The 27,971-nt window shown below is 41.3% G+C and overlaps 3 protein-coding genes across 3 annotated transcripts; all 3 read right to left on the minus strand.

Moving 5' to 3' along the window:
• Nucleotides 1-11,942: 11,942 nt before the first annotated feature.
• On the minus strand, nucleotides 11,943-14,477 carry LOC148104085 (tripartite motif-containing protein 16-like). The gene has a single exon (XM_087839252.1). It carries the CDS (start codon nucleotides 14,448-14,450, stop codon nucleotides 12,774-12,776), a length of 1,677 nt encoding a protein of 558 aa, XP_087695378.1. The 5' UTR covers nucleotides 14,451-14,477; the 3' UTR covers nucleotides 11,943-12,773.
• A 4,040-nt stretch (nucleotides 14,478-18,517) lies between these two features.
• LOC102787130 (tripartite motif-containing protein 16-like) lies at nucleotides 18,518-22,710 on the minus strand. Its single transcript, XM_087839253.1, has 2 exons — nucleotides 22,602-22,710; nucleotides 18,518-20,916 (listed from the first exon to the last, which is right to left on the minus strand). The coding sequence occupies exon 2, from the start codon at nucleotides 20,881-20,883 to the stop codon at nucleotides 19,207-19,209; it is 1,677 nt and encodes a 558-aa protein (XP_087695379.1). The 5' UTR covers nucleotides 20,884-20,916; nucleotides 22,602-22,710; the 3' UTR covers nucleotides 18,518-19,206.
• A 1,947-nt stretch (nucleotides 22,711-24,657) lies between these two features.
• Nucleotides 24,658-26,564, minus strand: LOC102786822 (tripartite motif-containing protein 16-like). The gene has a single exon (XM_087839254.1). The coding sequence runs from the start codon at nucleotides 26,530-26,532 to the stop codon at nucleotides 24,871-24,873; it is 1,662 nt and encodes a 553-aa protein (XP_087695380.1). The 5' UTR covers nucleotides 26,533-26,564; the 3' UTR covers nucleotides 24,658-24,870.
• Nucleotides 26,565-27,971: the final 1,407 nt, after the last annotated feature.

Raw genomic sequence — 27,971 nt, forward strand, 5'->3', positions numbered from 1 at the left:
TTTAAACTTTTTATTCAGAACATTTCAAGGCAAATTTTAGATCAGACAAGGCGACCCATTTTTGACATTTTCTTGACCTTATTTGCACAAAATACCCATGAAGCACCATGGTTAAAATGTCATTAAAAACAAAACAAAACAAACATTTTATGGCTTAACAGACACTTTTTATTCCTCCTTACCCGTGATTTCCAAAACATTTTTTAAAAATTTAAGTGCAAGCTGTTTTATGTTCTTGCTCTACATGGAATCTATTCTTGACAAATGTCTTGCAAATAACAACAGTTTTTTTTATTTTCATAAAAGAAACATCAGGGTTTAGACTCAGCCAAACAGCTTTCCAGCGATAAACTCCAACTGACTGACATCATGTAATAAGAAGAGAAAAGAAGTCAATAGTCTGTCTGCTGTTATTTCATAACTTGATGGGTGCATCCAGTTTGGCAGGTTATAAATAGGCATCTAATGTTAATATTCAGCAGTTAAAGTGCTTAAATGCAATGCCCCAAGCCTCTTGGATGAAATTAAAACTGTCATAGAGTCACCTACGAGTCAAACTGTTACTGACCCTTGCTTGCCTCTCAAAGATTTCAGCTAGATGGTGATAGCCTCTGGGTCTGTTTATGTTATTTAAAGACATGCTGCCAAACCGGTCTGAATTGCACTTTGGCAAAATAATGACTTAAGTGTCAAATTGTGCTGGGAATTTCCCCCTAAACTTGTTTTCTGCACCCTGTTGAAATGCCGAGGTTCAGCCTAAGGGTGCACAATACTGATCAGCGGCAATCAGTTAATCTAATATGATTATCTCTGACTAACAACCTTCAAGAAACTGCAGGCTTTTGTGGCCACGAAGGTCAGGAGGCAGTTAAACTCAAAGGACTTCTATGAAGTTATTAGTTTAAAATGCTACATTTAATTCCAGCACATATAATCAGAGATCAGTTAAATTAGTTTAAAACAAAATAAAACTATATGGCTCAGGCTTCAATATGTTTTGTACAGCTCCCCTCTGATTGCACTAAGATTGTTAAATTAGTAAGTTTTTGTGGCGACATTTAACTACGTCAGCAGAGTGTTTTGGGATATCGAGTCTTTCTCATAAATGTGGTCATTTTAGACACTGTGAACAACTTACAGTAAACTCTGCTTTTTTAATACTCCAAATATGGAATACGTAAAATTAAAAATGCCCGAACAGCTGTGCTGGAGCTCAGGATATACACTTATGTTCACTTTATTAGGGAGAAGCAATTCATTGCATTTAGGCATGTAAATATGGTTAAGATGACCTGCCAGAGGCCAAACTGAGCATCGGAATTGGGAAGAAAGGTGATTTAAGTCAATGTGGCATGGTTGTTGGAGCCAGACAGGCTGGTCTGAGTATTTCAAAAAATACTGATCTACTTGGATTTTCCCATGCAATCAACTCTGAGGTTTACCAAGGAGAAACTATCCAGTGAGCACCACTTCTCTGGGTGAAAATACCTTGCTGATACCAGCGTTGTTTTGAAAACTAGTTCATGTGTTTACTATTTTTATTGTTATTTATTTATGACTACTGTAATACACAGACACTCTCTGTGGGCTTTTAATGATGCAGTGAGTTTTCTTCTTTACTCACTATGTGTTTATATATCTGCATTTAATCATTAGCTATTATTAATCTGTCTTTCTCCCCTCATGCCCAATCAGCCGCAGCAGATGACTGCTTCTCTGCGAGTCTGGTTTTGCTGGAGGGTTCTTCATGTTAAAGGGGAGTCATATGGGGTCATATGATTCTCAACGTATTCTGTTTTCTTTGTATTATTGTAGCTGAGTTGCTGAAGTTTATTCATATTTTAATGTACATTTCTATGCAGGCATCTGTGTATATGTGTATGTATTGTATTGTTTTTTTTTATATGTATGAAGTAAAGCGTTATCATCATCAGGCATGTGGAGGGGTTCGGGGTGCGGAAGGGGTTTGGGCATCTTGGGCATTTTTTGCTGCCTTGGATGAGTGACGAAACGTTTCTCCCACTGAAAACGCTACGACCAGATGAACAGAAACAACCTTTTGGGGTATATAGACACATAGGACAGTCTGTTAAAAACAGCTTATCTTTTTTGAACCCATGAGGTCGTTGTGGCATTTATGGATCAGTGTTGGTGCTGAAATGGGGAGAAGGTTTGATGTTCAGACTTTGTTTTTGTGGGGAAATTTTTACAAGGAATTACCTTAAGGGGGACTCATCACCCTGAAACATGCAGATGTATGCAGAAGGTTTGGGTTTAGACTGTCATACAGTCTGCTTTTCGTGGCCTTATATCTCAAGATGCAGGAAGGTTCCATTAGCTTGTATTACAGGCGCCCTTCCTACAGGATAATAGCAAAGAAAGTGAACTGCAATTAGCTATCCATACATACATACATCAATACATACATTTTCTTATACCTGTTCAAAGCTGGATTGTGGTGGCAGCCATTCTTTCCAGTTCCTCCTGTGGGATCCCAAGGCCCTCCCAAGCCAGATGAGATGAAAGTTGGTTCTGGATCCACCTCGGTGTTCCCTGAAAACCTCAAAAGGAAGACACCAGTTTGCAATACCAAGGGTCAAAATGCCCAGGCCCCTCTTTTTGCCTTACATCCAGCCCACCCCAATGCCTGCTCCTATGGGTGATGGGCCCACAAAGTGGCAGATGTTATTTTTCTGGCTTATTTCAAGCTGCATGTGTCAAGGCACAGCCACCAGACTGCTGCTGATGAGCTCCCTTCTTAGGACTAATTTACCTTAGTCCCCTTGCCCCCTAGCAGGGACTATTGTTTGGTAGGGTGCTGTACTACAGTACATCCAAAAAGTGTTGAACCTGCCACTGAAATACAATTTACAACTTTATTAACTCACTTATAATGCAAACTCATGTGCAACCATAGCTGTTCTCCTCTTGTAGCGGTCTACTAAAAGCACCACTGCAGGAGTACGTGACTGTTAAAAATCCACTTTTGTTCATCATTAAATTGCAGAAGATAAGCTGTAAGATAAGTAGGTAAAACTCCTTTAACACATGCTGACTATATTGAGCAGCTGCATCAAAGCTGCTCAATATGGCTATGACAGTTAAGTTGCCTAATTCACAAGGGGCATAAAGTCCTTCACGTCATTCGCCGAGAATGTGAGAAAAGGTTCAGGAGTTGATGGAGCGGGTTTAGCTGTTACACCATGAAACTGTGACATTTAGGTGATGGGACGCTTCCTACTGCAGCCTGTAATTCTACACAAGCCCTGGATGTTTGGGGAGGAGCGGCCGCTGATTCCCCGCTGACTGACAATGCCTCCACAGTGAGGTCTGGAGGAGCAGAGAGGTATGATGTGTGTATGTGGATGATGAGAGTCAGGCCAGTGGACCAAGCAGGGGGTATTTCAACACCAGCATGTGACCCGCTAAGGTTTCATTACAGATGGACGATGCTTTGGGCTCACTGGGGATGTAGACAGGTGCTAAAGTTTCAAAACAACCCAGTGTGTGTGTGCGTTTCAGTGCATATGCGCCTATGAGAATAATATAGAACAAAGTTATGGAGTTCACTTGAGCCCGACTGGATCCTATGTCTCATGTACACGGCTTTAAAGCTATTAGAGAAGCTATTAGCATCAGTCAGTTTACCAAAAGCCCTTGGAATCCCAACTGCTAACCCCTCACACAAGTGACGCAAGTACACTCAAACACACACACAGATACTTTCTCTAATGAGAAACGATGCGTCAGAGCTTCATTTAAATGCACATCATTTCTGTGTCACTTGGCGGGACCTCGGTGGGATGCCTGACCTCGTTGACGCTCAACAACAGCATTCATCTTTAAAGGTGGCTCCATCGACAGTCTCGGCTTTCCCTCCTCTTCATGTCCTCAAATGTTTCCTATTTAGGCAGCAGTAAGAAGGCTTTCCAGGTATCCATGTAATTACAAAGGATATTATCTTACCACGAGCAGTTCTCAGGAATTTCACTAATGGCTCCACTTGCAAACATCAGCGTTGTCATCTTTTATGAATGAACTTAGTCGCTGCCTGAGAAACTGACATTTTGGTTTTCAGTCTTGAAGCTAATCTGATATTTTGCTTCTGCACATGAGCTCAGTGTTAGAAGAGTGTGGCCTTTCTCACAGAATGCATTCATACTACTGACTACTCGATACTTGGTGGTTTAGGCGAGAGAGCTGCATGGGTAGAACATGATGTCCACTCACTAGCTGTGAATTCAGCAAATTGTTCGCTGGTACTTTTCTTACATGATCTCAGTCACAAGGACTTTGGACCATGGAGCTGACGGGTTAAAGAGCTGGGTCAGACTATTCTCGATCTATGAAACAAATGTTTTCTGATTTTTATTAAGAAGAAGAAGAAGAGGATGATATCAAGACTTTTATCTCTATTTCTATAACAAAACAACAATAAACAGGCTATAAAACAAAACCTATACACAACATAAGATAGAGAAAAGCAAAGGAATATGGAAACTCAGCCAACAGGGATCACCTGAATACAGGATTTCAATAATTTCAGCAAAATTCAAACAAAACCTAAACATAAAACATTCTCTCGATACAAAAGAAACAGCAGCCAGTGAAACCTCAAAACACAGGGCCCATGACAGGAAGAGCTGGGACCAACAATCTTGAATGCACACGCACACACACACACACACACACACACACACACACACACACACACACACACACACACACACACACACACACACGCACACGTATTTAGTGAATGTATCTTTTAAGGTAGTCTTCTTTTCTCAGCAGTAGCTGAAAGACTTCCTTTGTGCGGCATATTTAGAGGAAATCTGTAAATTGTAGCTGTAAAAAAACACAACCTCACTCACACTATCTCAAAACGGGCACTTCTCTGTTACAATTCGATCGTATTAACAGCTTGTTTTGTTCTTTGTTTTGTCAGCTGTTACCATTCACACTAATCACAAACCATCAGACGTGTTGCACTTTTACCCGCAGTGTGGATTTAGTTCACTGAAGTAATTAATACAGGACATTAAACCTGAATTAGTGGTTGTTAAGATTGTTGTTAAGATCGTCACATTCTGTGAATATAAACTGTGAGCTTACATTGACGTAATGTGTAAATCCTGTAGGTGAGCACATTTAGCTGCTGCACTTGTCCTGAGAGAAGCACTCTGAGCAGGGCTTCAGCCTCCTGCTTTAAGGCCACTTTGGCAGGACACCTCAGCCTTTGAGAGCAGGGAACTTTTAATCGGTTTTTTGGTAATGGGATGGCCTCTCAAAGCACCAGGGAGTCTCCCAGCTACCACCAGGCGTTTGACACAGCAGTGCTTTGTCTTTGATTGTGTGTCCCAAACCTACCTTTGTAAAAAGATAAAAAGATCAGTGTGCGTTTCCGAGAAGCAGCAGTGGCTCTAAAAGGCTTAGGGAGCTGAGACACTCAGACCACCTCAACTCACCTCCGATCCTCTCTTGTTCTATAGCTCAGCCAGAGAGAATCAGGAAGTAGATTAGTCATGACAGCTTAAAGCCTCAAATGGCTTATGAAAACAAAACAATAGCTGGAGTTACTGCTTGGAAAAAAAAAGAAGAGAAGAAGAAACCCTCTGAGTTATTTATCAGCTTAATTTACATATAGTAATATTATGTTTGCACAGATATAAGTCAGAGAATTATTTAATGTGTTTTCTCTTTGAGTGCACACCTGTAAATCTGCATTATTATCACAGAAACTGCTTAATGATGTGAGTACTTCAAGTAATGTGTTGGTGGGATTTTATCATATTTATATATTCATGTGTTTTGTCTTTCAAGACATGCCTGCATCAGTTAATACAGCTTAACGCACATGACTGAAACACATCACAACATTTAATATACATATATGAATCATCATACTCAGGTTTCAGAGCCCATCACAGCACAGAAACAGCTTATTTTTCTTATGGCCTCTGACAGTGGACTCATCTCTGTGCTTGTCCTGATAGACTTTAGTGCAGCGTTCGATACTGTTGACCATAATATCCTATTAGAGCGATCAGAGCACGCTGTAGGTATTACAGGTACTGCGCTACAGTGGTTTGTATCATATCTATCTAATAGACTCCAATTTGTTCATGTAAATGGAGAGTCCTCTTCACACACTAATACAAGGTCTTAAATAATCAGGCCCCATCTTATCTTAATGACCTTGTAGTACCATATCACCCTATTAGAGCACTTTGCTCTCACACTGCAGGCCTACTTGTTGTTCCTAGAGTATTTAAAAGTAGAATGGGAGACAGAGCCTTCAGTTTTCAGGCCCCTCTTCTGTGGAACCAGCTTCCAGTTTGGATTCGGGAGACAGACACTATCTCTACTTTTAATATCAGGCTTAAAACTTTCCTTTTTGCTATAGCATATAGTTAGGGCTGGACCAGCTGACCCTGAATCCTCCCTTAGTTATGCTGCAATAGACGTAGGCTGCTGGGGGATTCCCATGATGCCTTGGGTATTTTTTCTTCAGTCGCCTTTCTCATGTCCTAATACACCTCTCTGCTTTTATTATTATTATTATAATTAATCTCTGGCTCTCTTTCACAGCCTGTCTTTTATCCTTCCTCCCCTAACCCCCAACCAGTGTTGGTAGATGGCTGCCCCTCCCTGAGCCTGGTTCTGCTGGAGGTTTCTTTTCTTCCTGTTAAAAGAGAGTTTTTCTTACCCACGTTTGTTTTTTAATGTTTTTTAATGTATTTCTCTGCATTTCTGAAACTTGACAAGATTTGTTTTAACAGCAGACACCTTGTGTGTAGGTTAGAGGACCTGCTCATTTCTTCATTGACATTACACAGCATAACGCAGACATTGTGGCAGCCGAGGTGCACATACAGCAGTAGTTTACACAAGTCTGTCTGTAAGTTAATGCTGCCATCTGCTGGTCATATATGGAAACTCTGAAGTTTCAGCTGCCACATACCTTGACTTAACACTATTAACATTAATTCATTTTTGAAACGGCCACTCACCAAACACTATAACAGTGATTTTGACAGTCCAGTGGAATTTGGATAGGAAATAAATGTAGGCAGAGGCCACACTTAGCAATGTTTATTTTCTGAGTTAGGGCAAACTGTAATATGACAAATGGATACTTTTACATAGTACCTAGTCTAGTGGCAGCTGAGGTCATGTTATTATGGAGGTATTCCACCCAAGACAACTGGGAACTCCAGAAAGAGGGGTTAGTTAGAACAGCTTCAAGCTCCTGGTTAAACCTGTTTGATCATTAGATTACAGATGGAAGCCTGAGTCAAGGTTTACTTCAGCTCCTAAAGCTGAGCATAGCGCATCAGAAAAAGAGTCCTTTGTCAGAGACTATTGTATTTTGAAGACCATGGAGACAAAACACCTGTACTACTGCTGCTTCTTCTACTGCTTCAGAGGCATTGGAAAATGTTTTCCTTGGTTAATTATGTGACCTGACCGACAGAACCCATCTATGATGGTGTGAACGACTTTTCACCTTGGAATGGACAGTAACAAGAGTTATATGTGAGAAGAGTTCATTAGGAACCAACAAGGGCTGGAGGAGTTCTGCGGGGGGTCGGAGCTGCTGTTGCTTCTGGCACAGAATAAACAGACTGCGATATATTCCTTTGCATCTTTGCCTGAGGAAAACAAACAACCTAAAGCTGACCCAACTACCGAGTATACATTGCAAATTTGCGATAACCGTCACTCTATAGCCAGCTTTGCTTTGTATTCAGGGATTTTCAAAGTGACCTACACAAACTACAGCAACTAGCTGTAAAGGAAATATAATTTCTCTGTGTTGTCTGTGTTGTTAATCACTATTTAAGAATAGTGATTAACAGCACATTCTTCTTTTGTGGCTCCTTTAAAACTCTTTAATGGATTCTGGCAGAATCATTCATTGTATGCATCAATATATTGTAGTATGAGGAGGAGAATTTCCAGGTCTGTCTGTGCAGTAATGCTTCCATCTGCAGGTCACATCCAGAAGCTCTTAAGATCAGCTGGGAGATCAGCTCTCAGCTCTCAAATCCACACATAGATTAAGCATATTCCTACATCAAAAAGAAACTACTGTGTCCCTTCAAAACACTTTTTAGTCTAAGGCTAGGCCAAGCAGAGTCCGAAACTTCAGAGTGAAATTAGGCAAGATCTTGTATTTCTTTAAATGTCAGAGTCACTTTTTCCTTTACTTTAAAATTACCATGATATGAGTAGATTTTGGGTGGCATGGTAGTTAGCACTGCTGCCTCACAGCAAAAAGGTCTTGAGCTCAATTCCACTATCAGGCCCGGGTCTTTCTGTATGGAGTTTGCATGTTCTCCCGGAGTTTGTGGAGTCTCTCAGGGTACTCCGGCTTCCTCCTACAGTCCAAAGACATGAAGTTGGTGGGGATTGGTTAACCTGGCAACCTGTACAGGGTGTACCCTGCCACTCACCCTAAGACATCTGTGACAGACATCATATATATATATATATATATATATATATATATATATATATACATATATATATATATATATATATATATATATATTTTTTTTTTTTTTTTTTTTTTTTTTTTTGAAGTACAGGCTTTAAAACCAAGTTAACGCTGAAAGTACAAACATCACTAATGTTTGTAACTTTGCCAACATGTGGCCAACAGTAATGTTTTAATGTTCTTCATTATTTTTTTTATTTTTTTTATTTATTTATTTTTTTTTCTTTTTTGCCTGTCCCATTTGGTTCTTTAGCCGTCAGAATTGTTGTCTGAAGACCAACAAGGATACCCAATGGATTTATTTTGCCAAATGGATCATCATGGCATTGCCGTATTGGTCCATTTGATCAACCTTTGTTTTTATTATTTATTTTATTTTATTTTCAGTTGTTACAGATGGGACAGACATGAGTGAAGGATAGGAAAGGGAGAAAGAAAGAGGAAGGAAAAGAAAAACAGAAGGGGAGAGGGACAGTGAGAAAGGGGGGGGAAAAAAAATATCTCCGGGATCACCTGTTGAGAGAAAAAGAGTAGAAAACAAGCAAAAAAACAAAACAAAACAAAGCAACATACTATAGACAACACCATCGCATTAATCTAGCTAAGTGTAAACAGCAGCAAATACCAAATACTGAACGTTGTTGTGCAGCACGCAGCACAGACAGCGCACAATGTGCTTTGAAGTAGCAGCCAAGAAAGGTGTGATTCAAGTCTACGAACAGCGAACACCTGTGTGCACACCTGTGTGGATCGGCGCGCTTGTATTCAAATAGTTTCTCCATGTAATGGTCTGCAAGAGGATGTAGAGAGCCATAGCCCTGTCCCCCAGGGCATGAAGCAGGCATGGGGGAGATCCAGGCCCCAGACATCCAGAGGCCCCAGAGTGCAAGAGCCCAAGGAGGACCACCGGAGGGGCATCCGTGCCACCTTCATGGGAAGGGCTGAGGATCCCCAGACGAGGGGTCACCCAGTAGCCACCAGGCAGAAACTAGAGGGGGCTGCACCGGCGTGCCCGCCGGCTCCGCCGGCAGCCAGCTGTGCCAGAGTGAACCGAGCCGCAGGCACAGAGGCCGGAGGCCCGAGGGCCCTCCGCGCCCCGGAAGAGGCCTGACCGAGCAGCAGGCGCCAGGCCCCGCCAAGTAGCCACCGGGAGTGAGCTGGCACATGACCTGAGCGTCCAGCCCCAGACACCAAGAACCAACAATGCACCGACCCCTGAGGGCATCAGTCACCGGCAGGGAGTGTGGTGAGGGGAGATAGGCCTCCACACTTGGAGGGCCTGGGAGTTCCCAGAGAGGTGGAGTCTAAGACCCGACCTGACATATAGACACAGACAAACAGGCACGCACAGACACAGACATGCATTCCCACCCTCATGCACACATATACAAACACTCAGCACTCACCCAACGTAGGAATAAACGTAAATGGACATGTACACACAATCACACTCCCCAAACATACTCTATACCCTGGGTCCAGGTATCCTCGCCCCCAGAGGGGGAAACGGCACCCAGACCCAAGAGATGTTACCCTTCCCTCCGGGGTGGAGGCAAGCAGACCGCCCCAGGCTCCGCAGCAGCAGGGAGGCCAATCGGACAGCCAGCATCTCTTCCCAGCCCCCCCGCCCCGATGGCTAGCAGAGAACGGGGGTGTGTTAAGACCCCATACCCTCCTCCTCCCGCTCAAGTGTAGTGTTGCTGCGTGTTGCTCTAAAGTGTATTTAAAACAAGGGAGAGCATGGTGCTGCTGCCAGAGAGCAGCAGGTGTTAGCACAGCCCCTCCCGAGAACCCTCAATGTCTACATGGATTTAAAATTGAGAGGTGGGCAATGTTCTTCATTATTAAACATTCGCACATAAATAAGTGACGTCATATTCAGTACTTACTTTTGACAGTTCACTCTTCGGCTGCTCCCTTCTGCCGTATTTTGCGGCAAAATTATCCACACCCACCGCCGCGCTATGAATTGTGGGATATATGGGACCACGAAGCGTGCACCGGACCATGCTTGATATTTGGGGAAATCGACGGCGCATTTGGAGTATGCATTTGAAGTACACTTCGAATTGGGACAGCCATCGTCGCGTGGCGGTGACGTAATCGCACTCAAAATGCGTATTTTAAGCATGCAGACCCTGAATTGGGACACAGCCTACGTTCATACTGCAGGTGAAAGCGCATGAAATCTGATTTTTTTGACCCTATTCGACCCATATCCGATCATGGTATGACAATCAATCTTAGTCTACATGTGCCCGATGCAAACTTGCACTTCTATGCTGATGATGCAGTTATTTACAGCTGTAGTTCAACTCTTGTCCAAGCCATTGACTCCTTGCAGAAAGCCTTTTTTGCTGTCCAGCACTCATTACTTCAGCTTAAACTTGTTCTCAATGCAGACAAAACAAAGCTCATGTTGTTTTCCAAATCAAGGAGACGAGCCCAAACAATCCCATCAGTAACCACTCTTGAAGGTAATAAAATAGAGTTGGTTCACACCTATAAATATCTGGGAATCTTACTTGATGACTCGCTTACCTTCAAACCACATGTAGAGAATCTTGTGAAAAACCTGAAGTTAAAACTGAGATTTTATTTTCAAAATAAGTTGTGTTTCTCTTTTAATACAAAGAAGCGGCTTGTTGCTGCAACATTCTTGCCTGTGCTGGATTATGGTGATATTCTATATATGAATGCTTCTGCTCAATGTCTTCGAATGGTTGATTCTGTGTATCATGCTTCTCTGAGGTTCATCACTAACCGTAAATTTCATACTCACCACTGTGAGTTATACTCTCAGGTAGGATGGCCTGCTTTGGTAAGTCGGAGGAACTCTCATTTATACAGTTTTATATATAAGGCGATACTTGGGTTGCTACCTTCTTATCTATGTTCTTTGCTTGTAATGAAACATGCTGGTCGGTATTCTCTTCGTCCGCATGGTTACTTGTTGCTTTCTGTTCCATTTGCCCGAACTGAACTTGGTAAAAGAGCTTTTGTCCATTTAGCACCCTCGGCTTGGAAAATGCTCCAGACATTATTAAAATTAATCAACCTGTTTAACCCACTGACTCAAGATTCAAGAACCTTTTATTTGTCGCGTACATAGTTATACAAGTATAACACACAGTGAAATGTGAGCTGATACGCTCCTCGACTGTGCAAAATAGAGAGAGAAAAACATTATATACAGTAAGTAAGTAGATATATACAAGGAAGGCATTATGTGCAATAAGTGAGTGAATTATATACATTAGGTTAAATAGAATATAACAATCTGGAAATTTACAGTTCAAAATTTGTGAGCGTAAATTGTGTGAGTGGGGTGTTAAAGTGACTTTTGCCGCAATGAAGTCAGAAGGATCGGGCATGAAATGGGAATATGTGAGTCCTGTATCAGCTTGTTATGGTTGAAGGGGGGGGGGGGGGGGGGGGGGGGGCATGTCCTGATTTAACACATGGATGGCCTGACTGAGGGTAGAAGCTCCTCTTCAGCCTCTCTGTTCTTGCCCAGATGGTGCGGAACCATCTGCCTGATTGTAGAAACTGGACCGGTTTATTGCTGGGGTGGAAAGGGTCCTTTAGTATCTGAGCTGCTCTGGTCCTGCATCTTTTGGTGTAAATGTCCGGTAGGGAGGGGAGAGCAGCCCTGCGGCAGCGTTCTGCTGTACAGATCACTCTCTGAAGAACTGTTTTGTCCTAGACACAGCTGTTCCCAAACCAGGATGCGACGTTCTGTGTGAGGATGCTCTCCACAGTGCCTGTATAGAAAGTCCTGAGGATCACTGGCGAGACCCTGAACTTCCTCAGTTGTCATAGTATGTATAGGCACTGCCACAAATTCCTTTTTAACATTCAATAATTATTGTTAAACATGATTTTTTCTAAGAATGTACAACTGATTTTATATTATTATGGGTGTACTGAACGCATCATTACAGTTTTCTTAAAATGCTTAAAAAGGGAAAGGAAGAAGTAAAAAATGATTGAGAAAGTTCATGAATGATTCATACAGTGCGACAGAAAACCTCACAGCAACAGTATAAACCGTACAAAACTAATCTCACATTTTGATTAATAATACATGTGCAAACACTGGCATTCATTATGCCTAGATTCTACTGATTTCTAATTCCTGTGCACAAAGAAATATATCAGATTTTAATTCATATTTCATGTTTCACCGTGACACCTGGCTTAAGATGATGGCATTTGATCAGTGAGTAAAGAAAATAACAAGATGGGTTCACAAACCTATGAAGACTGTCTATTTTATCTCATTAAATGTAGCAGTGTTGTCATCCCAAAAACTCTTCCAAATCCACAGCCCAGCATAGAGCGGCTCAGTGAATGTGGTCTGGACTCTGTGGAGGAGGGCCATGGTGTCAGAGACGCTGTAGAAAGAAAGAACACCTGCTCTGGGATCCACGCACACTCCTACTTTGGAGGACAGAGGGCCTGAGAGGGGAGTTGTGATTTTATTGTGTCTGAATTTGTAGCAGTCACCGTAACACTCTAATGCCCAGGAATTATTGTTACTTCCAAAATCACTTTGATCCAGTTTATTTTTATTCTTGTACGTCACGGCTACTGAAAGACCTTTCCCTTTCATCTCCACTTCCCAGTAACAAGGTCCAATCAGACTCTCCTTACTCAGGACCTGCTGGTGGTTGGAAAACCTGTTCCTTTTTTTATATGCAGGATAGCTATTTGGATTTGGAGCACTGTCTGATACGGTTCTGTTCTGATTAGATAGGAAGAGATTTTTGTGGACTGTATCTGGGTCCATCGTCAGTTGACATGAATGTTTTAAAAAGTCATCTCTGGTCTTAGGTTCAATTTGTGGCAATAAAACATCCACTGATCTCACTGTCAGAGTGATATAGCTCCATTCCTCACTTAGAAATGCTTTGAATTTTTCTCTAGTTTCTAACAGTGCTGTTTGCAGATCCTCAAAGTACTTAACTTGACACATTTTAAAGCTTGGTGAATCTGTATATTCACTGAGTTTTGACATCATGGAGTACGTTAGTAGAAATTCAATGTGGTCCTCTGTGTCTGAAAGCTGCTTCAGCTCCTCTTCTTTCCTCCTCAGCTCAGTGATCTCCTGCTCCAGATTATTCTGAAGCTCTTTGACTCGACTCTCCTCAGTTTCCTGCTGGGATTTGATCTGCTGCTTTAGATTTGAGCCTTTTTCTTTAATGTAACTCACCAGCTCATTGATGATGGCATCACTGTCTTCAATTGTTTTATCAGCAGACAGTTTGATCCCCTCCATCTCTTTCTCAAGCACTTTACCTTCCTCCACTCTGGTCTGAATTTTCTTCTGGACTTCCTGCAGATTCATCTTAAGGTCTTTGTCTTTTTCTGCCCTTTCAACTTCAACTGGAACTGTTACATGGCGTTTATGTTTGTCCATGCAGCAGACATAACAGATACACTGCTGATCAGTAATGCAGAACATCTTCATCATTTCATTATGAGTTGAACAGATGTTCCCTTTCAGCCTGTTGGATGGTTTGACCAGCTTGTGTTTGTCAAAGGCAGAGGAGTCATAGTGAGGTTGGAGGTGTTGCTCACAGTAAGAAACCAAACATACCAGACAGGACTTCACTGCTTTCTGCTTATTTTCAGTGCAGACATCACAGGAAACATCTTCAGGTCCAGCATAGCAGAGATCAGTTGAAGCAGCTTGGTGTCCAGATATCTTCAAGTTCTCTACTAACTCTGCTAACATGCTGTTTTTCTCCAGATCAGGCCTCGATATGAAACTCTTTTTGCACTGAGGACAGCTGTAGGCTCCTTTTGGATCCTCTTTATCCCATTGTCCTTTAATACAACTCATACAGTAGTTGTGTCCACAGGGAATAGTCACCGGCTCCTTCAGTAGATCCCGACAGACTGAACAGTGGAATTTTACTGACTTGCTTCCTTGTTGTGCCATTCTGTGTGATGAGGTGAATGCCAAATAGTTTCACTGTGAAAAGAAGACGCATGTATCAGGTCATTCCAGAAAGGCATACGTCACACTCTTAATTATCCACCCACTATCTTCTGGTTATTCAAAGTTGGTCCACAGTGACATCAGGCTATTCCAGGTTTTCGGGTCCAACTGAGGGATCCCAAAGTATTCTCAGACCACACAAGACATATAATCTCTGCAGCAGGTTCTGGTTCTACTTCAGAAAGCCCAAAAAATCCATATAGCATACTTTGCAAGTTTGAACAAACTGCCTTCCCACAGGTATGCTTCATATTCTGGGATATGCAGAGTAGGCTACACAAACTACAGCAACTAGCTGTAAAATGAATATAAACTCTCATTGTTATTCACAAATTAAAAACAGAACAGCTCATTTTTTGTTGCTCCCACTAAACTCATTAACTGATTCAAACCAGAGTGTGAAAACACTGACAGTCACTGAGAAAACCCAGAAAAACTCTTTACCTGATTCACTTTATATTTTGCAGGTGTTTTGTTGGGCACCTCAGTAAAAGTGCAGCACCAATTTTAGAATGAACAATTCTCATATTATTCTTATATTTTTTTCCTTAGTGTGAATACTACCCGCTCCATTCTCTATGGGGGCTGAGGTCACATGAATATTAAAAAAACAGGAAATACCATTATGGGTTTGGTACATCACCCTGAGCTACGCCTAGTGAGACCCCCAACTCTCTGTGAATGGTACTCATAGCCATTGATCAGTGGTTGTTGATCAATGGTCATGAGAATCTGCATAATTATCATTAAGGAACTGACCTCCCAGCCCATTGTTCCTTCAGTGGGCTGGTTTCAGTCATTATGCAAATGTACTGTTTATAAGATTGGGGAAACCTGCAGTCAGCTGAGACTGAAGAAGTCACTTGGATGAGTGACGAAACGTTTCTCCCACAAAACGCTACGTCCAGATGAACAGAATCAACTTTTGGAGATTTACTTTCCTGGATGATTGAGAATGCATCAAGATATTTGATTTCATGCAGAAATTAAAGCAGAGTGAAGTGATGAGTGATGGACTGCTTGTTGTAATTAAAAAAAACAAAACATACATTTTAAAGTAAAAAAGTAGTAGCTCTTAATGGGTCTCTGATGCCAATATTTATCAAGTAAAACATAATTAAAACATTAAAAGATTTGCATTTTCACATGATGGCCTGTGGTGGAATAAAATCAATAATTTTCAGTCCACATGAAAAGAAGAGACCATTTTTTTCAGTTTGTATAATAAATAAATGTCTCAACCTTAATGTTTCTTCTAAGTGGTGTTTTACACATTTGCCAGATAAGCAGGAAGTCAGGAAGGACACCAGTGTAAAAATCAGTTAAATGAAAAATGTGGACCGACCTGTTGTGGCCACTCCTGTGACAAAGGGAGCACGCAGAAGGAGCTATCATAGATCATCTATTTGTTGCATTGACACAAGAATCATTGAGTGTCCAAAACATTGATTTATTTATGACTGGTTACATCTTTCATTATTATCATTATCTAATAATATCATATATTATTACAAATATTTAAAGAAAAACAAAAAATATGCTTAATAAGTGCTGTTAATCAAGTATTGCTTGCTGTTTGTCTCTGAAAGAGAGGTTAGATTTGTGCATTGGACCTGTGGATTAAACATGTTTGAAACAAATAAACAACTACACAGAAGTATTTACTTACCAGAAATCATGCGTCCTGCTTTCTTCACAGGTCAGATGGGACTGACTGTGTCTGACAAATACATTCCTCGAGACTCCTCCTTTGAGACGCAGGAGTTGCCAGATTGGGCCCAGTGAAGGAAATGAACTTTAAAACCTGTTGTGTATGAGCAACAAGTATGGTACTGCATATGCAGCATTTAAACAAATTCAATACCAAAATTACACAAATAAACATTACAAACCTCAATTTAAACTAAACTGATTTCTTTTGTGTCTGGTATTCAGGGTAGTTGGATATTTATGTCTTAATTCAGCAACCTGTCAAACTTAGGGGTTGATTTTTATTTTGTATGGCCAGGCTGAGAGGGCGGGCAACTGTCTAATTGGTGAGCCCATCAGAGGTGTTTAGAACATCTCACAGTTTTATGGCAGTTTATGACAGAACATGTAACATTAAAGTGAAACTATTAACCAGCATTAGTCTCCTATTGTTATTACTTTAGGGTCAGAATAAATGGCTAAATATGGTGAAACCTGCTAACGTACCATTTTAGAGATCAATCAGTTCATTTTGAACATTCAGTGATCGTATTCTTACAGCTGTTGTCATGGTACCTGTGCCTGCCCGGCCAGCCCAGTGTGGCCACAAATATTTTTGTTTTTGCTTTGTCTTTTCTCTCTCCTCTTGCTCGCCTTGCTTTCCCTCTCTCTCTCTCTCTCTCTCTCTCTCTCTCTCTCTCTCTGTCTCTCTGCTTGGGTGGAGCTGAGCTCCTGCCCTTGGCCCACGCACCTGCAGCTGATCACCTGTGATTCTGCATTTGTTTGCTGGCTCTTCTTAAGGCACGGGCGCTGAGCTACTCTTCGCTGGAATATCGTGTAACTCTAGTTAGTAATACCCGACTCTGCAGACTTCAGTCATTTCTCATGCTTGCTTTGGAGTAACCCTCGTTTCTGTGAATAGGTTTCCCGCATCTACTCCGTACCATCGCACTGGACTCCTGAGCGTGAGTGGAGTTGCTTGGTGAGGAGTTTGTGTGGAGGAGGAGCGGAGAAAGTGTGAAAGCTTTGTGTTTCCCAGACCCTGTGGACCCTTGAAACCCAGTCCAAACGCCATCAGCTGTTCTCACCTGCGTCTCCAGCACCGCCCCGTTGAGCTCACTGCACCACTCCTCCCCTGCAGCCGCGCCCGGGACCACACCTCCGCCACAGATACATATATACCAACAAGACAGTGTACATCACTGTGACAACAGCGTTTGTTTTCATTCAAAGGCTTTATGGTTTTTCCTATAATACCTGGTGGGCCGGTCTCTAGTCAAAATGCCCAGGCCAATTTTTTGTCCCAGTCCAGCCCTGGACATAATACACAGAAGATAATGAGGGATGTGGGAACACACGGGGAGCACAGCTGAGGACAATTACGCATAAAAGACAGCAAGGACACAGAACTGAAAATACTGACCCAAGACGCGGATCTTAAACGTAACACAGGAAGAACACAGAGACGCAGACAGGAGGGGGAGAGAGAGCACGAGGAGAGCGCAGACATAACAGGCTGGGGAACATGGAATAAAACACGAGGGGAAACAAGGCACAGGAACTCAGAACTATATGACTACAGATAAACAGAGGGAGACACAGGAGCAAAGACACGGGGAAATCTAACAACCAAAAAATAAACATAAAAACCTAGTGACTCAGACTAAACTTTAAAGTAACAAGGTGGACTCAAACCATAATACAAAATGACAAAACACAAGAAACTGAAACCGCTGGGTCATAAGACCCAGGATCATGACACATGTCATATCTGTGGTCATCACAAGTGTTACAAACACAATAACGAGTCAATAAAAGTTACAAATTCAGAGCTAATTTAATGACATCATGTAACAGCTGGACTGATACAATAAATACTCCAGACATTATTAAAATTAATCAACCTGTTTAACCCACTGACTCAAGATTCAAGAACCTTTTATTTGTCGCGTACATAGTTATACAAGTATAACACGCAGTGAAATGTGAGCTGATACGCTCCTCGACTGTGCAAAATAGAGAGAGAAAAACATTATATACAGTAAGTAAGTAGATATATACAAGGAAGGCATTATGTGCAACAAGTGAGTGAATTATATACATTAGGTTAAATAGAATAAAAGAATCTGGAAATTTACAGTTCAAAATTTGTGAGCGTAAATTGTGTGAGTGGGGTGTTAAAGTGACTTGTGCCGCAATGAAGTCAGAAGGATCGGGCATGAAATGGGAATATGTGAGTCCTGTATCAGCTTGTTATGGTTGAGATGGTGCGGAACCTTCTGCCTGATTGTAGAAACTAGACCGGTTTATTGCTGGGGTGGAAAGGGTCCTTTAGTATCTGAGCTGCTCTGGTCCTGCATCTTTTGGTCTAAATGTCCTGTAGGGAGGGGAGAGCAGCCCTGCGGCAGCGTTCTGCTGTACAGATCACTCTCTGAAGAACTGTTTTGTCCTAGACACAGCTGTTCCCAAACCAGGATGCTTTCCACAGTGCCTGTATAGAAAGTCCTGAGGATCACTGGAGAGACCCTGAACTTCCTCAGTTGTCGTAGTATGTATAGGCACTGCCACAAATCCCTTTTTAACATTCAATAATTATTGTTAAACATGATTTTTTCTAAGAATGTACAACTGATTTTATATTATTATGGGTGTACTGAACGCATCATTACAGTTTTCTTAAAATGCTTAAAAAGGGAAAGGAAGAAGTAAAAAATGATTGAAAAAGTTCATGAATGATTCATACAGTTCGACAGAAAACCTCACAGCAACAGTATAAACCGTACAAAATTAATCTCACATTTTGATTAATAATACATGTGCAAACACTGGCATTCATTATGCCTAGATTCTACTGATTTCTAATTCCTGTGCACAAAGAAATCTATCAGATTTTAATTCATATTTCATGTTTCACCGTGACACCTGGCTTAAGATGATGGCATTTGATCAGTGAGTAAAGAAAAGAACAACACAGGAACAAGATGGGTTCACAAACCTATGAAGAAGTCTATTTTATCTCATTAAATGTAGCAGTGTTGTCATCCCAAAAACTCTTCCAAATCCACAGCCCAGCATAGAGCGGCTTAGTGAATGTGGTCTGGACTCTGTGGAGGAGGGCCATGGTGTCAGAGACGCTGTAGAAAGAAAGAACACCTGCTCTGGGATCCACGCACACTCCTACTTTGGAGGACAGAGGGCCTGAGAGGGGAGTTGTGATTTTGTTGTGTCTGAATTTGTAGCAGTCACCGTAACACTCTAATGCCCAGGAATTATTGTTACTTCCAAAATCACTTTGATCCAGTTTATTTTTATTCTTGTACGTCACGGCTACTGAAAGACCTTTCCCTTTCATCTCCACTTCCCAGTAACAAGGTCCAATCAGACTCTCCTTACTCAGGACCTGCTGGTGGTTGGAAAACCTGTCCCTTTTTTTATATGCAGGATAGATATTTGGATTTGGAGCACTGTCTGATACGGTTCTGTTCTGATTAGACAGGAAGAGATTTTTGTGGACTGTATCTGGGTCCATCGTCAGTTGACATGAATGTTTTAAAAAGTCATCTCTAGTCTTAGGTTCAATTTGTGGCAATAAAACATCCACTGATCTCACTGTCAGAGTGATCTTCCTCCATTCCTCACTTAGAAATGCTTTGAATTTTTCTCTAGTTTCTAACAGTGCTGTTTGCAGATCCTCAAAGTACTTAACTTGACACATTTTAAAGCTTGGTGAATCTGTATATTCACTGAGTTTTGACATCATGGAGTACGTTAGTAGAAATTCGGTGTGGTCCTCTGTGCCTGAAAGCTGCTTCAGCTCCTCTTCTTTCCTCCTCAGCTCAGTGATCTCCTGCTCCAGATTATTCTGAAGCTCTTTGACTCGACTCTCTTCAGTTTCCTGCTGGGATTTGATCTGCTGCTTTAGATTTGAGCCTTTTTCTTTAATGTAACTCACCAGCTCATTGATGATGGCATCACTGTCTTCAATTGTTTTATCAGCAGACAGTTTGATCCCCTCCATCTCTTTCTCAAGCACTTTACCTTCCTCCACTCTGGTCTGAATTTTCTTCTGGACTTCCTGCAGATTCATCTTAAGGTCTTTGTCTTTTTCTGCCCTTTCAACTTCAACTGGAACTGTTACATGGCGTTTATGTTTGTCCATGCAGCAGACATAACAGATACACTGCTGATCAGTAATGCAGAACATCTTCATCATTTCATTGTGAGTTGAACAGATGTTCCCTTTCAGCCTGTTGGATGGTTTGACCAGCTTGTGTTTGTCAAAGGCAGAGGAGTCATAGTGAGGCTGGAGGTGTTGCTCACAGTAAGAAACCAAACATACCAGACAGGACTTCACTGCTTTCTGCTTCTTTTCAGTGCAGACATCACAGGAAACATCTTCAGGTCCAGCATAGCAGAGATCAGCTGAAGCAGCTTGGTTTTCAGATATCTTCAAGTTCTCTACTAACTCTGCTAACATGCTGTTTTTCTCCAGATCAGGCCTGGATATGAAACTCTTTTTGCACTGAGGACAGCTGTAGGCTCCTTTTGGATCCTCTTTATCCCATTGTCCTTTAATACAGCTCATACAGTAGTTGTGTCCACAGGGAATAGTCACCGGCTCCTTCAGTAGATCCCGACAGACTGAACAGTGGAATTTTACTGACTTGCTTCCTTGTTGTGCCATTCTGTGTGATGAGGTGAATGCCAAATAGTTTCACTGTGAAAAGAAGACGCATGTATCAGGTCATTCCAGAAAGGCATACGTCACACTCTTAATTATCCACCCACTATCTTCTGGTTATTCAAAGTTGGTCCACAGTGACATCAGGTTATTCCAGGTTTTCGGGTCCAACTGAGGGATCCCAAAGTATTCTCAGACCACACAAGACATATAATCTCTGCAGCAGGTTCTGGTTCTACTTCAGAAAGCCCAAAAAATCCATATAGCATACTTTGCAAGTTTGAACAAACTGCCTTCCCACAGGTATGCTTCATATTCTGGGATATGCAGAGTAGGCTACACAAACTACAGCAACTAGCTGTAAAATGAATATAAACTCTCATTGTTATTCACAAATTAAAAACAGAACAGCTCATTTTTTGTTGCTCCCACTAAACTCATTAACTGATTCAAACCAGAGTGTGAAAACACTGACAGTCACTGAGAAAACCCAGAAAAACTCTTTACCTGATTCACTTTATATTTTGCAGGTGTTTTGTTGGGCACCTCAGTAAAAGTGCAGCACCAATTTTAGAATGAACAATTCTCATATTATTCTTATATTTTTTTCCTTAGTGTGAATACTACCCGCTCCATTCTCTATGGGGGCTGAGGTCACATGAATATTAAAAAAACAGGAAATACCATTATGGGTTTGGTACATCACCCTGAGCTACGCCTAGTGAGACCCCCAACTCTCTGTGAATGGTACTCATAGCCATTGATCAGTGGTCTTTGATCAATGGTCATGAGAATTTGCATAATTATGATTCAGTAACTGACCTCCCAGTCCATTGTTCCTTCAGTGGGCTGGTTTCAGTCATTATGCAAATATACTGTTTATAAGATTGGGGAAACCTGCAGTCAGCTGAGACTGAAGAAGTCACTTGGATGAGTGACAAAACGTTTCTCCAACAAAACGCTACGTCCAGATGAACAGAATCAACTTTTGGAGATTTACTTTCCTGGATGATTGAGAATGCATCAAGATATTTGATTTCATGCAGAAATTAAAGCAGAGTGAAGTGATGAGTGATGGACTGCTTGTTGTAATTAAAAAAAACAAACATACATTTTAAAGTAAAAAAGTAGTAGCTCTTGATGGGTCTGTGATGCCAATATTTATCAAGTAAAACATAATTAAAACATTAAAAGATTTGCATTGGCCTGTGGTGGAATAAAATCAATAATTTTCAGTCCACATGAAAAGAAGAGACCATTTTTTTCAGTTTGTATAATGAATAAATGTCTCAACCTTAATGTTTCTTCTAAGTGGTGTTTTACACATTTGCCAGATAAGCAGGAAGTCAGGAAGGACACCAGTGTAAAAATCAGTTAAATGAAAAATGTGGACCGACCTGTTGTGGCCACTCCTGTGACAAAGGGAGCACGCAGAAGGAGCTATCATAGATCATCTATTTGTTGCATTGACACAAGAATCATCGAGTGTCCAAAACATTGATTTATTTATGACTGGTTACATCTTTCATTATTATCATTATCTAATAATATCATATATTATAACAAATATTTAAAGAAAAACAACAAATATGCTTAATAAGTGCTGTTAATCAAGTATTGCTTGCTGTTTGTCTCTGAAACAAAGGTTAGATTTGTGCATTGGACCTGTGGATTAAACATGTTTGAAACAAATAAACAACTACACAGAAGTATTTACTTACGAGAAATCATGCGTCCTGCTTTCTTCACAGGTCAGATGGGACTGACTGTGTCTGACAAATACATTCCTCGAGACTCCTCCTTTGAGACGCAGGAGTTGCCAGATTGGGCCCAGTGAAGGAAATGAACTTTAAACGCTGTTGTGTATGAGCAACAAGTATGGTACTGCATATGCAGCATTTAAACAAATTCAATACCAAAATTACACAAATAAACATTACAAACCTCAATTTAAACTAAACTGATTTCTTTTGTGTCTGGTATTCAGGGTAGTTGGATATTTATGTCTTAATTCAGCAACCTGTCAAACTTAGGGGTTGATTTTTATTTTGTATGGCCAGGCTGAGAGGGCGGGCAACTGTCTAATTGGTGAGCCCATCAGAGGTGTTTAGAACATCTCACAGTTTTATGGCAGTTTATGACAGAACATGTAACATTAAAGTGAAACTATTAACCAGCATTAGTCTCCTGTTGTTATTACTTTAGGGTCAGAATAAATGGCTAAATATGGTGAAACCTGCTAACGTACCATTTTAGAGATCAATCAGTTCATTTTGAACATTCAGTGATCGTATTCTTACAGCTGTTGTCATGGTACCTGTGCCTGCCCGGCCAGCCCAGTGTGGCCACAAATATTTTTGTTTTTGCTTTGTCTTTTCTCTCTCCTCTTGCTCGCCTTGCTTTCCCTCTCTCTCTCTCTCTCTCTCTCTCTCTCTCTCTCTCTGTCTCTCTGCTTGGGTGGAGCTGAGCTCCTGCCCTTGGCCCACGCACCTGCAGCTGATCACCTGTGATTCTGCATTTGTTTGCTGGCTCTTCTTAAGGCACGGGCGCTGAGCTACTCTTTGCTGGAATATTGTGTAACTCTAGTTAGTGATACCCGACTCTGCAGACTTCAGTCATTTCTCATGCTTGCTTTGGAGTAACCCTCGTTTCTGTGAATAGGTTTCCTGCATCTACTCCGTACCATGACACTGGACTCCTGAGCGTGAGTGGAGTTGCTTGGTGAGGAGTTTGTGTGGAGGAGGAGCGGAGAAAGTGTGAAAGCTTTGTGTTTCCCAGACCCTGTGGACCCTCGAAACCATGGTGCTTTAGGAAGGACACGAGACGTAGTGGTTCTGAAAGCAAATACTCTGACTTACCAAGAGGTGGCAGTGTGGGCCCAGTGAATCATCTACAAGCACACGGAAAAGGAGACAAAAAGTCTTATGAGGCTAGGTGGACTATCTTTGATTTTCCACATCAGAGTTCTGAAGGTTCATCATCAGGGGAGAACTGGTGAGAAACCCCATTTGGTTTAGTGCTGTGAGACCAAAGCGATAGATTATGGAGAAAACAAAGACCATCTTGCTGTCCTGGAATTTAATTCTTCCGGTGGGCTGAATACAGGAGATTCCTGTATCTATGTCTTAAAACTGAAAAAAGGAAAATGTGATACTTTCTGGGAAGAACTCTATACATGCATCACATTGGGGTGATGAACTGTCTTTATTTGTAGGCGTTTTGACCCTGATACCCTGTAATTCCCCGTTTGTTTGGTTTTTTTTTGCATTACACTGCATGACACTTCTATTTGAATTCATATCATCTGAATGTTAATTACTGTTTCAATGTGAATCCTGCATTATACTCCAAGCTGCTCACTATACACAGTTCTACTGAATTGTATAAATATTCAAGTTTTGAAAAAGTTGTTGGAATAAAACTAAATTCGTGTTTATAAGACAACCATGTCATGTCTGTGGTCATCACAAATGCTGCAAACATGATAACGGGCAAATAACAGTGAACAAATTCAGAAGTAATTTAATGACATCATGTAACAGCTGGACTGATACAATAAATACTCCAGACATTATTAAAATTAATCAACTTGTTTAACCTCACTAGTTCATTTTTAACATTCAATAATTATTGTTAAACACTCTTTTTTTTTTTTTTTTTTTTTGTGTGTACTGAACGCATCAGTTATTTTCTTAAAATGCTTAAAAAGTGAAAAGAAGTAAAAAATGATTGAGAAAGTTCATGTATGATTCATACAGTGAAAGAAAAAAAACCTCACAGCAACAGTATAAACCGTACAAAACAAATCTCACATTTTGATTAATGATACATGTGCAGACACTAGCACTCATCATACCTAGCTGCTACTGATTTCATGTTCCTGTGCACAAAGAAATATTTCACTGTGACATCTGGCTTAAGATGTTTTACTATCATTTGATCAGTGAGTAAAGAAAAGAACAAGATGGGTTCACAAACCAATGAAGAAGTCTATTTTATCTCATTAAATGTAGCAGTGTTGTCAGCCCAAAAACTCTTCCAAATCCACAGCCCAGCATAGAGCGGCTCAGTGAATGTGGTCTGGACTCTGTGGAGGAGGGCCATGGTGTCAGAGACGCTGTAGAAAGAAAGAACACCTGCTCTGGGATCCACGTACACTCCTACTTTGGAGGACAGAGGGCCTGAGAGGGGAGTTGTGATTTTATTGTGTCTGAATTTGTAGCAGTCGCTGTAACAATCTAATGCCCAGGACGCATTATTGCTTCCAAATTCACTTTGATCCAGTTTATTTTTATTATTGTACGTCACTGCTACTGAAAGACCTCGCCCTTTCATCTCCACCTCCCAGTAACAAGGTCCAATCAGACTCTCCTTACTCAGGACCTGCTGCTGGTTGGAAAACCTGTCCTTTCTTTGAAAAGAAAAGTCATTAGTTAGATGTTGAACAGTGTTTGACACAGATTTGTTCTGATTAGACAGAAATATTTTAGGGTGCACTGTATCTGAATCCATCGTCAGTTGGCATGAATATTTTAAAAAGTCATCTCTGGTCTTAGGCTTGCTTTGTGGCAATAAAACATCCACTGATCTCACTGTCAGAGTGATCTTCCTCCATTCTTCAGCTAGAAATGCTTTGAGATTGTCTCTGACTTCTAACACTGCTGTTTGCAGATCCTCAAAGTATTTAACTGGACACATTTTGAAGCTTGGTGAGTCTGTATAATCGTTGAGTTTGAAAGGCAGGGAGTAGCTGAGTAGAAACTCTGTGTTGTCCTCTGTGTGTAAAAGCTGCTTCAGCTCCTCGTCCATCTTCTTCAGCTCAGTGATCTCCTGCTCCAGCTTCTTCTGAAGCATTACAACTCGACTCTCTTCCTCTTTCTGCTGGAGTTGTATCTGCTGCTTTAGACTTGTGCCCTTTTCTTTAATGTAACTCACCAGCTCATTGATGATGGTCTCACTGTCCTTCATTGCTTCATCAGACGACACCTTAATCCCCTCTACCTCTTTATCAAGCACTTTCACTTCCTCCTGTCTTCTCTGAATCCTCTGCTGGATTTTTTGCAGAATCAGCTCGAGATCTTTCTGCCTGTGTTTCCTTTCTTCTTCAACTTGAACCGTGTTATGGTGATTATGTTCATTCACACAGCAGACATAACAGATACACTTTTGATCAGTACGGCAGAAAATCTTCATCACCTCATTGTGAGTTGAACAGATGTTCCCTTTCAGCCAGTTGGATGGTTTGACCAGCTTGTGTTTGTCAAAGGCAGAGGAGTCATAGTGAGGCTGGAGGTGTTGCTCACAGTAAGAAACCAAACATACCAGACAGGACTTCACTGCTTTCAGCTTCTTTTCAGTGCAGACATCACAGGAAACATCTTCAGGTCCAGCATAGCAGAGATCAGCTGAAGCAGCTTGGTGTCCAGATATCTTCAAGTCCTCTACTAACTCTGCTAACATAGTGTTTTTCACCAGCTCAGGCCTCGGTGCAAAGACTTTTCTGCACTGAGGACAGCTGTAGGCTCCTTTTGGTTCCTCTTTGTTCCAGTGGACTTTAATGCAGCTCATACAGTAGTTGTGTCCACAGGGAATAGTCACCGGCTTCTTCAGTAGATCCAGACAGACTGAACAGCAGAGTTTTTCCTGATCCATTGTCTGTCCTGTGTGAATGTCTCGTGTGAATCTTTGTATGTGAAGGTTAATGTCAACCAGTTTCACTGTGGAGGGAAAAGTGGCGTGTATCGGGTTACACTCTGTTTCAGGAAATCACGAGGGAAGTCACACTTGACAGTAGGGTGTTTCAGTAGACAAATGTCATTCAGTGGAATTATTTCACAGTTCCCTTTTTCCCCCTTACTTGATTATGTATTTCTGTGTTTTTTTTTATTTTTTTTATTGCACATGCTTTTATTTTGCATTTCTTTCAGTATGCTTTACTTCTCTCAATTACCCACTCCTGGTTGAATCCACTATACTGGTGTTATGTATAACCAATTAGAACTAAGCATTGCTCAGGTGGGGCCAATGGCATGTGTGGGGGTGGGACAGATGGTCTGTTGACAGAGAGAAGAGCAGGTAAAACAAGATAGGGCAACAAAGAGCCAATCAAGTTCAAAGTTCAGAAGTAATGTGATTTCTTTTTACAGTTGTCCAACTTTCTAATTTTGGTATTGTTTGATACCAAGTGAATACAGGGCCAGTAACACTGTTACCAAGTACTGATACTGACACTTTTAAGAAGTGAGTCACATGACAACAACAAAACACAGTAGAGCACAGGAGGAGCAAGCTGTGCATGTAAGTTGGGAGAAGAGTAATGTTTGCAGAGACATGCAAAGACATGTCTGCTTACTGTGGAAATGGGAGCAATGTACAGAGCATAGGAGAGAGAATCTAAAACTGAAGTATCAGTCCCCACACTAGTATGGTATCGATATGACTGATATTTAGATTGGTCCACCTATTACTAAATTCTGGTAATCAATAAGTTATTGAGGGATTTGTTGTTAGGATGCCTGGGTCGTTGACCCAGGGGTTTTGAGTTTATTATATTATTTATAATTTCTAGTCTTTGGGTTTTCGTTAGAGTCATGTCTTATGGTTTGTCTCTGTGTAATCCTTAGTTGCTGTCTCCCCTGTCTGCTATATCCCCGTGTCCAGTCAGTGTCTGTGTCTGCCCTGGTCCCACATCTCTGTTCCCTCTGTTGTAGTGCCTGCATGTGAGTCTGTGTCTTTTGTTCAGTCTGTGTTATGTGTTTCCTGTTTTACTTTGAAGGTCTCTGTCTTATCTCAGTGTGTTCAGTTTACGCTTCCTTGTCTCGTCAGTTCTGATTTGCCCCAGCTGTGTTTCCCTCCTGTTGTCCATTCCCTGATTGCTCCCTCTATGTATTTAAGCCCTGTGTTTCAGTTTGTCATTGTCGCGATCTACCGTTTACCTAGCTGTGTGTTCTGTCAGTCTGTTTGTGTAAGTTATTTTTGGATACTCAGTTTTGTTGTTCTTTTGAGTTTAACATTAAAGCTGTATTTAAGTTCACCTTTGATTTCCTGAGTCTGCATTTTGGGTCCTTCATGTCACCACCCCTGTGTGCACA

The sequence above is a fragment of the Neolamprologus brichardi genome, chromosome 3, assembly GCF_056152115.1.
Source record: "Neolamprologus brichardi isolate AB-2024 chromosome 3, ASM5615211v1, whole genome shotgun sequence".
NCBI lineage: Eukaryota > Metazoa > Chordata > Actinopteri > Cichliformes > Cichlidae > Neolamprologus > Neolamprologus brichardi.

Excerpts from the sequence above, each read along its gene's own strand:
- LOC102786822 (XM_087839254.1), bottom strand. The coding sequence starts at position 26,532 with ATGGATCAGGAAAAACTCTGCTGTTCAGTCTGTCTGGATCTACTGAAG.
- LOC148104085 (XM_087839252.1), bottom strand. The coding sequence starts at position 14,450 with ATGGCACAACAAGGAAGCAAGTCAGTAAAATTCCACTGTTCAGTCTGT.
- LOC102787130 (XM_087839253.1), bottom strand. The coding sequence starts at position 20,883 with ATGGCACAACAAGGAAGCAAGTCAGTAAAATTCCACTGTTCAGTCTGT.